Source organism: Budorcas taxicolor, chromosome 1 (genome assembly GCF_023091745.1).
Source record: "Budorcas taxicolor isolate Tak-1 chromosome 1, Takin1.1, whole genome shotgun sequence".
Taxonomy (NCBI): Eukaryota; Metazoa; Chordata; class Mammalia; order Artiodactyla; family Bovidae; genus Budorcas; species Budorcas taxicolor.
In genome coordinates, this window is record NC_068910.1 from 125027066 (window position 1) to 125038955 (window position 11890).

Below are 11890 nucleotides of genomic sequence, written 5' to 3' on the forward strand. Positions count from 1 at the left end.
AGTGGGTACCAATATTAACACCAGCTATAGATAAGGAGAGGGAGACAATAGAGGTTGAGTAAATTACTCCAAGTCATAGTAAGTATCAGAGATGAAATTTTAAAGGAACTTAAAATGTAAATATAGTAAAAATAAAAAGCAAAAAAAAGAGCAAAACATGACCACCCAAAGTCATGATCCCCAGGCTCCAGGCTGATAGCTGGTACCCAGCTCAAGAGGAAGACCATGTAAGTAACAAAGGGACACAAGTGAGTTTGCTACTGAAATTTTTTATTACTTGCCTTTGAGGAGATGATATTTAATATTCAAGAAAAGTGAAAATCAGAAGGAAAGGAAGCACATGCCCCAGCCCAGTGGTGATTGGTAGAGTAATTGTGGGCATGGCCCCAGGATGATAGCAGCTTCTATTTAATAAATGTTGACAAGGCTGGGGAGAGCTGGGCAGGTCCCAAGAGATAATGTTTTACTGGGAAATCCACTCAACCTAATTTCAGTAATGTAGGGCTGTGGAGGGGCCTGGACCAGTGCCAGTAAACAGGGCCATTAGAGTGCAGTGTAGGCGCTGGCAGCTGGGACCGCCGCCATCCCTCCTCAGCCCTGCAGCCGGTGCCTGGCTGAGCACACAAGCAGCCGCTGCTGCATATGCTCCCGTATTTTCTCACCAACAGAACTTGCAGGCATGCTATTCTCACCCTTTCCAGGAAATGAATGGAATGCACAAAGGCAAAAGCTGCTTCCGGAAACTATTTTCAGCAAGAATCAGAGAGCCGGTTAGACATACCTATTTCAAGGACCACTGTGAAAACATCCACGTGGGTCCCCTTACTCATTTAAGGCAACCACCACCATCCAGTTCCAGATGGATGTAGAAATGACTTTGATTTCTTTGCTGTCTTAATGAGGTCTTGATCTTTCTTAGGACTGGTAGTTGTGGGTCAAGAATATGAAAACTACTAGAGGTTAATGTATTTCAAAATTTATGATGTTAGAGATTTAGAGATATTCAACTTTGCAAGTCCAGGAGAAGTGGCCTTGGAGAAAATATGTCTTTTTAGGCTGCTCTTGTCTTGTCTAGATATTACTTTTTCCTTTACCAGCCCTTCTCCCACAAACAAAGCACATGACAATAATTACTAGCATATGAATTCCAAGAAGGCAGATATTTGCTTGGTATTTTAGTTGCTGTATCGCCACTGCAATGCATTGCATTTGAAACGCATGGCACAGTGTGTGGTGTGTAATAAAGGCCCAGGACCTTTTACTGAATAAATAAATGAATGAATGAACACATTTCTCTCTTCCCTTTTGAAGCACCTTTCAACTCTAGAACATGAAGAATACATGGCTTTACTGTCTATAATGTTAACTTTCTCTTTTTAAGGTAACACAGAAATCATAAAATTCATGAGATTGCTAGTGAACAGGGTGATTTCTGAGAGGTTCAGAGCTGGACATGGGACATTCACAGTTGACCGGAAGATACTGTCGTTACCCTTGAAGATCTTAAAGGTCCCTCTCGCTGCCAGCATCCTATAAATATGAATTTCATTGCCTATTAATGGTATTAATACTAAAGTCTTAAACAAGAGCAAGGATGTTTTGTGGTTTTCTCACTTTTCTTCTCAATACTAGGAGGGATGTCTAGCACATTGCAAGTGTTTAAAACCAGTTTATTGGATGACCAAATGAATAATTATATTTCAAATACTTTGAAGCATTTAAGAGAAAATGATATGTAGATATTGAGGCTCTTTTAATAGAGAACAGACAACAGTGACTTCCTGTCACAACAAACAGATGCATGTCCAGCTTAACCTTTTCTCCTGGACCCAAGCAAAGGATAACAAGAGAAAGTGAGGGAATTTGGAAAGATTTAACCTGATTTTACCTCCAAAAGTGGATTGAAAGTTTGGCTGCTTCTCAGAATTATCTGGATCTTTGTTCCTTTGATTTCCCCTTTTGAATTGTGTTCTCTTATTCCACAAATATACCTCTGTTCTCACCTATCCTGCTTACTTTCTCATCTTTTGAGTTTCTTAACCTCCTTCAAATCATATATAATAGCTCCCAAGTTTTTGAGTAAGAGAGGTTTGAAGTCTTCTCTTGCTCCTGCAGTCAATCTTTCATGTTCTCCTAGACAGTTCAAATCAATATTCTCTTTCTCTGCAGTTTGGAGACGGCATTAAATATGTTGTTTCTTGGAACTGGTAAGGATGGTAAGGCACTGTAGGCGTATCTTTAGTCTCCAAAGGTTTGGGCAGGGCTAGGGAACTAAATAAATCATCTGAAAGACTTCCAAATTGCTATAAAAAGATCTAACAAATGAATCTGGAAGCTTTCTTCTGGTAGAAAATTAAGTGATCCATTGGAGCATTGAATTCTGTGATCCATGAGGCACACTGCTGGTACATAGAGTATTATGAAGATCAGAATTGAGTAAGTTTTCACCCAAAACTTTTGGTTGGAAAATGTGATCAGTGTGCTGGTTCTTCAAGAGTTAATAATGGTCACCTTGGAGGGATATAGCCTTTAAAAATCTTTATGAGTAGTTGCAGATAGTCTTACTAGCATAACTACATTTTAACTTACAGTCAGTTGCAAACCCCACAAAATAGATCAGACTTTAAAACTTTGATCAAAATCAAGTCATAAGATAAAATGACCTATCATAGTTGCTGTTTACCAGACCTGGAATGTATTTATTCTTAAAACACACACACACACACAATTTATTTTCAAAAAGATAAGCATTTTCTCCTACTGAAGAGGTGTAAAAGAATATTATTAAGTAGGTGTTCTAAAGAAGAAATCCCAAAAACTATATTTAGCAGCAATGGTCTTGTTTGGATATAAATGTTTGGCTTTATCAGAATATAAATATGTAGCTGACTGATTTCAAAGAAACATTTTACGAGCTCTGCTAATAGTCTCCTAAAAGTTTCCCATTTCTCTAGTCTCAGCATCTCTCAATTCTTAGCAATATTTGTTTGAAAAATTGACTCCTTGGCTGGTATCTGGGAACTTGAATTTTGAGAGGGTTCTCACCACTTCCTAACTAAGAGTGTTCACCATGCCTAAACTCTTTGTGCCAACAATATGGTTTATGCTGGACATCTGTTTTCCTGTAGGAGTCTGGATTTGGTATATGCTAGGTAGAGGGTGCCTACATGACTAGCCTTCGACAAAAACCATGGGCTTGTAAGCTTAAGAGAGCTTCCCTAGGCTGTGACATTTCACATGTGTCATATTTCATTGCTGATGAGGAATTAAGCACATATTGCATGGCTCCATGGGGAGACGGCTCATGGAAGCTTGTGCCTGGGTTCCTCCAAACTTTGCCCCATACAACTTTTCCCTTTGCTTTTTAAAAAAAATTTATTGGGATGTAGTTGCTTTACAGTGTTTTAGTTTATGCTTATGTATACATATATTCCCTCTCTCTTGACTCTCCCCTACCGTCTAGGTCACCACGGAACACCGAGCTGAGCTCTCTGTGGTATACAACAGGTTCCCCTAGCTATTTCTTTTACACATGGTAATGTTATATGTCCATACAATCTCCCAGCTCATCCCACCCTCTTAACCCACCTTGCAGCGTCCACATGTACATTTTCTACGTCTGAGTATCTACTCTTGCCCTGCAAATAGGCTCACCTGTACCATTTTTCTGGCAATTTTGTTCCTTTTTTGGCTGAGTAATATTCCATTGTTTATATGTACCACTTCTTTATCTATTCATTTTCCAGAGGATATTTAGGTTGTTTCCATGACCTGGCTATTGTAAACAGTGCTGCAATGAATACTGGGGTACATGTGCTGCTTTTTTTCCTCTTCATATCCTTTCATTTAGTAAAAAGTAGCCATGAGTAAAACTATATGCTGAATCTGGTGAGTCCTTTAGCAAATCTCTGAACCTGAGGGGAGTCGTGGGGATCCCAACACATGGAGTTTAGTTTAATGACAGATGTGATGGCAGGGTGAATGGATTCTCTTTCCATTAGGTGGCATATTAGTAAGCTGTCTATAATACGAAATCTGTGAGTTCTGTCAGAAAACCACGCAGACAAGTTATTAGAAAATCAACTCTTCCCTAAGGAAAAAATGAGCCTTTATAAAAATACAAAACATTTCTTATTTAGCAAGACACACTTGCCTTATGGATAAATATAGTCAAATGGAATGTTTTTGATTGCAAAAAACTAAAAACTACTACAGTGGCTTAAAGAGGTTAGTTACTTGTCTCACATTAATAAGAAAAAGTCTAACGAAAAGTGTCCCAGAAGTACTATGGTCGATCATAAATAGGTTTTTTCCTGCTTTTCTGCTTCATCGTCGTTATGTGCAGAGTGTTTCCCAGGTGGTGCAGTGGTAAAGAATCCCTGCTGATTCAGGATATAGGGGCTCGATCCCTGAGTCAGGAAGATCCCCAGGAGAAGGAAATGGAAACCCACTCTAGTGTTCTTGCCTAGAAAACCCTATGGGCAGAGGAGTCTGGCAGGCTAGAGTCCACAGGGTCACAAAGAGTCAGACACGACTCAGCACACATACCCTTAGTGTGTAGTTTTTGTCTTCATGGTTGCAGGCTGACTGCTATACTACCGGGTATTGTTTGATGTCACAGTCATCAGGAACAGGAGAAAACAAAGGGCAAACACCTCTTCTAGAGTCCTCATGGGGAAACCTGTCTCTAAGTGACCATCACTGTGTGACATGAACATCCCTACCTCCAAGGGGATTGTACAAAGACAAGTATTGTACTTTCCAACCTTTATAATCTTAGAAATAAGGAGTGAGAAATTTGAAATGGATGTTGAATGATCCAAATGGTATCTGATAAGTCTGACACTGATGCAAAAAAATATAAAATCAAGGACTGCTCTGGTAGTCCAGTGGTTGAAACTCCATGCTTTCAATGCAGGAAGCACAGGTTCGATCCCTGACTGGGGAACTAAGATATCCCACATGCCATGCAGCAAAAAGGAAAACAGAAATATGAGATTGTTGTGGACCCTCTATGTGTGGACACCTTGTTTGTATAGCTGAGAGGTTACAGACCATGGTAATTTCTGTTTAGCGGACTCCTTGCCCACGATATCATGGTTTGATTCCTGAGCTGTTTGCTATGCATCACTGAGCAACTTCTTGGGGGTAACCTCTTCTGAACCTGGAAATTACATTACTGAGATAGCAATAGTCTCTTGATGTCTGAAAGCTTTTATGAAGCAGTATGAAAAGAAGAAATCCATCACACTGTCATCTAGGCATATGAGACAAAATACTAACACTCCTTCTCTCACCCTCCACCCCTCTGTTTTCTTCCTCAGAAGCTGTAGATGAAACCAAACCTAAGGAAAGTGCCCGGCAGGATGAGGGTAAAGGAGAAGAACGTGAGGCGGACCAAGAACATGCCTGAACTTTAAGAAATGGCTTTCCACGTCCCCACTCTCCCCTCTCCTGAACCCTGTCTCTCCTCACCCTCTTCTTAACTCCACTCTGAAGTTTCCCTTCCTGTCCTGCTCACGTCCGTGAGTCTGTCCTCTCCCACCCACTGGCCCTCTTTCTCTCTGTGTGGCAAACATTTAAAAAAAAAAAAAAAAGCAGGAACGATCCCAAGTCAAACAGTGTGGCTTAAACATTTTTGTTTCTTGGTGTTGTTATGGCAAGTTTTTGGTAATGATGATCCAGTCATTTGGGAAATTCTTGCACTGTATCCAAGTTTTTGATCTGGTGCGTGTGGCCCTGTGGGAGTCCACTTTCCTCTCTATTTCTCTCCGTTCCAAGTGTGTGTGCAATGTTCCGTTCATCTGAGGAGTCCAAAATATCGAGTGAATTCAAAACCACTTTTCTTTTCTTCCTTTTCAATGTGATGGAATGAACAAAAAGGAAAAAAAAAAAATTCAAAAAACCCAGTTTGTTTTGAAAATAAATAAATAAAGCAGATGTGCCAATTAGCGTAACTTGCGGCTCTACGGCTCCTTTTTCAATCTGAATATTAATAAACCATGAGAGTAATCAAATTCCAATGGCTCTGCGTTTCTGTACTGCCTTCTTGTGAGTTGGGTTGACACACTGAGGTTCTTACATTTTATCTTTTTTTTCTGACCTCCCAGTCTGATACCAACAACCCTGACAAAGAAAAGATGGATGAAGCCATAAGGCTTCAGTCAGAACAAATGGCGTAGGTCCTTAATGGGCCTCTTGGGCACCATATTATTTTGGTAGGACTGCTGTAACAAAGTACCACAGACTGGGTGGCTTAAACAAGGACCGACATTTATTTTCTAACAGTTCTGGAAGCTTGAAGTCCAAAATCAAGGTGTTGTTGGCACGAGTGAGTCCTTCTCAGGGCTGCGAGGAAAGAATCTGTCCCAGGTCTCTCTCCTCATTTTATAAATGACGGTCTCCTTCCTGCATAACTCTTAGAAACCCCCAGGCTTTTGCTTAGATAATTTATTTTTAATCCACGTATTGACCTGTCTATTTGATTATTTTTTCAGTTTATTAACTTCTGTTAGATTCATCCCTACGCAATGCAACTGACAGACTCCTGATTAGTCATAATCATTGTTCCTGCCGGTGGTGATAGTACAAAAAGAAGGTACATTTAGCACATCCACCTCTTTTCCAATATCCTTCCAGTTTCCGTTTTTTCATATCCTCTACTAGGAAGTTAACAGTTCCCTTCAGAAACAAAGCAATATCCCTAAATCTTGAAGCATCTGATGCTGTTCTTTTTCTCTCTAAACTCCCTAAGTCAATTCTGGTATGAGTTCTCAACATGTTGTACTTTGACCTGACCCTGACTCTTATAGACAAACAATGCCAGTGGACTCCCTTCAGCTTCCTACATTCATCTGCACATAGAATTTCCCAGAAAGGAAGAGAAAATTGTGTCAAAGCCTTAAAATTAATGAAGATCATGAAAAGAAGTGACCTTAGGAGATAGAACCTACAGCTCGGTAGTTCTCAGCTTTGTGTGGAGCTAGTGCCCAGTTAATGCTCTGAAGAAAGCCGATGTCATGTGAAGGATGAGTCCTTACTGGATCAAGGGCTCTTTCCTCATCACTGACAGTAAGTGGAAGAAGCACAAGGAAAAAGGTCTGTAAGAAAAAGCACAGCGACTTCCCTAATGGTCCAGGGGTTCAGCTCAACTTCCACTGCAGGGACATGGGTTCAGTCCTCAGCTGGGGAACTAAGATCAAAGATGCCAAGAGATTAAAAAAAAAAAAAAGCATAAAAAGATCAAAAGGGAAGCATCAATAACATATCAAAATAATTTAAGAGTTTTTAATTTATTCTGAGTTTGATTTCTACAGAGGACTTTGCAAGTATCTGGAATTAAATCTTGATCTGCTTATGGTCTCATCAGATGTGAGAAAAGATTTTTAAAAAGGTCTTCTGTGGGTTGGAGCCATAGTGGCAAGATATTACTTTAGGAATTCTTTTACCCCAAAGTTTTTTTGATAGGGTAAATGTTTTAATTTCTTTCCCAAATCTATTCTTCAAAGCATCATTCCTCTGACCTGGCACAATCCACCTTCTTCAAAGTATAATTCTAAACTTCATCCACCGAATCTATAGTTATACTGAAAACAAGAGCATATGACCTTTTAAGTCTCTATTAACATTCACTGTTCAGTGGCATTACTAGTTGTGTCAGAGTTGAACTTTTGTTTTTACTGATTTTTATTTGGTTTTTAAAGTCTTGTCCCCTTAATAGAAATTTTAGAATAGGGGAAGACACATCAGAGAGGCTTGTAATGATCCTGAAAGACATGCCAAGGATAACTGAAGCTGTAACACTGGTACACAACAATGTGACTCAAATATATACACAACACACACAAAATCAGCTGATACTGTTCAACACGCAAAGACAAATAGATTCTAAATTCTGTTCAGAATGTAATGATCCTAAAACATCTACATCTGGATTACTGCTTAAAAAATAAAAGCTAGGTTGAGGACAAGTTAAAAAGGCCTCAGCACTGACAAGTGAATCTTTCAGGTGGTAATAAGATCATATTCTGGGCACCAGGCCAGACTGATAGCAAAACCATGGCCATGTCTGCATGAAATAAATTCTTTTGACAGAGCTACATTATTTAAGTCTAAAATGTTCCAGCATGACGTAATACATCTGATCTCTTTGAAGATGAAAAGGTTTCTAAAATAGACCCTTTTATTCCCCTCACCCAGCTCACACTTTGTTCATCTTTCAGTCTTTCCCACCATCATCCACCCAGTGGTTTAGTTCAAAAATCTGAAAAGCAGCCTGATTCCTCTTTTTCTCACATAACATTTAAGTCATGAACAAGCCTTCTGATGTGGATTCCAGAAGAGAATGAGGATAAAACTTGCACCTGCAGTTCTGACCAAACCTATACATTTCATAGTTACCTTGAGGTGATCTAAGGGGTTTTTTGGTTTGTTTTGGTCGGTGGGGGGAGGAGGGGGTTGGTGGGCAGGAGGGGAGGTTGTTTTGTTTTCTTTTAATAGTAGTCTCTTCCCATATTCAGCTCATAAGAGAGATCAGGGGAGGATTACCAAACTCTATCTCAACTCCCTAGGGAAAGGCATACTGGAGCTCTCAAAAATACATTATTTCCAACATGAGCCAGCTCCAGGAAAACTGATTCTCCAATTGGCATGGAATCCTGAGCAATAGGAAAATCAGATTAATGAATGATTTCCATAGAGCATTGTTAAGATCACCACAAATTCCATTAACATTTTTTTTTGACCTTCCATACGTTGTCTGTTGTCATGGAAACACAGTTTCTGCTAAGCTGCCTATAAAAATAATTTAATGATAGGTGACCCTTCTAGCTAAATGCTAGTAATGAACATTAAAAATGTGGGCTTTTTTTTTATTTAAAAAAAAATTTACTTTTTTCCCCTAGGGGATTAAATCTCATCCTGCCTATCATGCAGGAAAAGCCTGCATCCACACTGACCACATTTTTCAGTCACATATTGACTTGTATGTAATTGCACTTTTGTCCTTTCTTCCTAGAAAGAAATTCCCTGGCATAGGGAAAGAGGGCAAGATTATAGCTATGAGAATGATGAGTCATTAAGAGTTCTTGGGGAATTTGATTAAATTGGCAAGGACATTTTGAATGTATATTTTCTAGCAGATTGGTTACCTGATTTTTTTTTAAACAGGTATGCGCCCTTGTTGGTAATTATAGCATATTTAGTGTCACAGACAGTATCTTACTAAATATATTTTTGATGAAGTGAGATACCTCCATACAAAGAAAATTATTGCCAGCTAACATGGCAATGAAAGCACATGGGACTGTCATAAGAACCTTAAAATAATTTTATTGCTTAATCTCTCAAATAATATGCTTTCAATGTAGAAAAGTAAAAATACAAATAAAAAAGAAGGCAAAAATAATCTACAGTTTACCACCAAGAATTGAGCATGTTAACATTTAGAGATATAGCTTCATATAGCCTCTCTGCCTTCTTATCTGCCTTCCTCCCTTCCCACACATTCTTCACTTATCTATTAACCTATATTCATATGTGTGCATAGACATATATTTAAGGCTAAAATAGGCTCATGCTATACATATTATTTTGTAAACTGTTTTCCGCACTGCAGATGCTTTCGTTCAGACTGCTAAATAATAGAGGACCTTAAAATCCACGGTTCCCATTGCTGTTTTCCTATGCATTAGTGAAGACTTAGCTAAAAATGTGCATTTCTGTATACGCTCATTAAAATATCAGTCTGTATTCTGTAGTTTGAACCAAATGGGAATGTTAATAAAAGCTCTATAATAAAACACAAAACTATACATATATATTATAGAAAGTTCCACTTTGCCCCAACAGTTGGCACACAATCAGCCCTCAAACCCACCTGCTAGTGGACAAGGGGCACAATGCCAGGCCAGCGAGCTGAGGGCTGATGAGGAAGGGCTGGCCCCAGGGTGCAGTAACGTAGGGTCATAAAACACACAAGCAACAAAAGCAAACAGAACTTTTTATTGAAATTTTAATATCTGTTTATCATAGACAGTTTAACATGAATTTTGATTTTTAAAATATTGCATTAAATGCATATATATGCTCAGTTGTGTCCAACTCTTTGCAACCCTGTGGACTGTATGTAGCCCACCAGGCTCCTCTGTCCATGGGATTCTTCACGCAAGAAGACTGGAGCGGGTTGCCATTTCTTCCTCCAGGGGATCTTCCCAACCCAGGGATCAAAAATGTGATTCCTGTGTCTCCTGCATTGCAGGAGGATTCTTTACCGCTGAGCCACTGAGGAAGCCCTTGCATTAAGTATTATTTATCTTTTTCACTGATTTTTGGATGCACCTCACCCTATCCCTGTCCCTGCTTCTCCCAAAGGGAATGCTAGAATTGTGTTTTCTAGATGAACACTTTCTAATGACAGTTGGGCAGCTGTGATTATATGAGGTCTTGATGACACCCAGGGACTGTAAGGCTTGAGAGTGGGCTGGCCCCTGAGGACCTGAGAATTAAATGTCTAATATTCCCAGAAGTTTCCTTGAGAGATATAGACACGATGGAATGGTTCCAAGCTGATCAGGGCTGGGATGAACTAAAGAATTCATAACCTACCTAAACATTCTGAAAATAAATCAAAAAGTAAACAAGAGTAACTCTGGGCTGCCAAACCAAACCACCAATATGTGATGCCTGTTGGGCTTTCACCGCTCTTTCCAGCTGTGTCTATCCCCGTGCCAGGGAGAGCACGATTCTAAAACAAGACTCAGTCACTTCAAAACTCATGTTCATGAAGGGTTCACTGATTGTACACAATGGGTACAAATTTATTTTTAAACTATAGATAAGAAGATGATAGATATTTCATTTCATGCATTGGAGTAAAAACAAGGTTACGTCTCCCAGAATTTTTATTTTAAAGCCTGGAGGGAAGAATTATGCTTTTTAAAATTTCCTCTTCCCACTATATTAGGGAAAGAAAGATGCAGAGTAGAAATAAAAGCAAGAGTTTTGTGCCTTTTTCTGTTTTTCTACCTTCATGGCCTTTCCTCCTCTTCCTTTATGTCAACTACAATTGGCACGTGCCAAGAGCATTTGCCAGCAACTGAACACCACCACCAAGGGCCTGTGCTGGTGCAGCTGCTGACCTTCGACACTCCCTGAAGGGAATTCAGTGGAGGGTGAAGCACTCTGTTCTCCCGGGATACTGATGGAATAGGTCTTTAGATAGCTAGACATTTTCAAGAACTGATTTCATGATCCCAATCCTTGCATCTCCTCATATCTAGAAAAGCACTAAATCCCTTCATGGTGACATCCGTTCCTCATGCCTAGCAGAAAACCTTTTGTAAAATAAGTGCTTGATTGCACTGAACTCCCCCTTCATCGAAGCCTTATATACCAACCTTCCCCCACTGCTGCTTTGGAACCATTCCTCGGAGCTATCTTGAGAAAGTGTCTCCCAGACTGCAGTCCTCATTTTGCCCCAAATAAAACTGAATTTCACAACTCTCACATTGTGCATCTCTTTAGCTAATGTTTATTAAGTAGAGTGAGGACAAAGCCTGGAAACCCAGAAGCGTTCATTAAGCAAGGAGGGGCTGAGGAGCAGCAGGTGAGGAAAGCAGCCCGTGGGTCCCAGTTTTTATAGCACCAAGAGTCGGGAAGCCTCCCAGCATCACTCCGCCCGGGAAGGAAGGCAACCTCGCCTCTGGACTGGGGTCACCGGCCCCGATGGTGACTCTGCAGTGCTGCCCTTTGCACACCTAGACCCAGGCATCCTGCCTTCCCCTCCCTGACACAGCCCAGCCTGTCTGCATAAACAACTTCTGCCGGACTGCAAACTGCTCAGTGATGGGATTTTTGTCCAGCTTAGTCCTGTCTTCTAGTTACACAAGTA

At 40.0% G+C, this 11890-nt stretch overlaps 1 protein-coding gene across 1 annotated transcript in view; it reads left to right on the forward strand.

The window, feature by feature from the left end:
* The window catches only part of GAP43 (growth associated protein 43), a 60018-nt gene extending 54605 nt beyond the window's left edge, over positions 1-5413 (forward strand). Inside the window, exon 4 of the mRNA XM_052645075.1 lies at positions 5325-5413. Coding sequence (XP_052501035.1) covers positions 5325-5413 — 89 coding nt within the window. The remainder of the gene's footprint in view (positions 1-5324) is intronic.
* The last annotated feature ends 6477 nt before the right edge of the window (positions 5414-11890 follow it).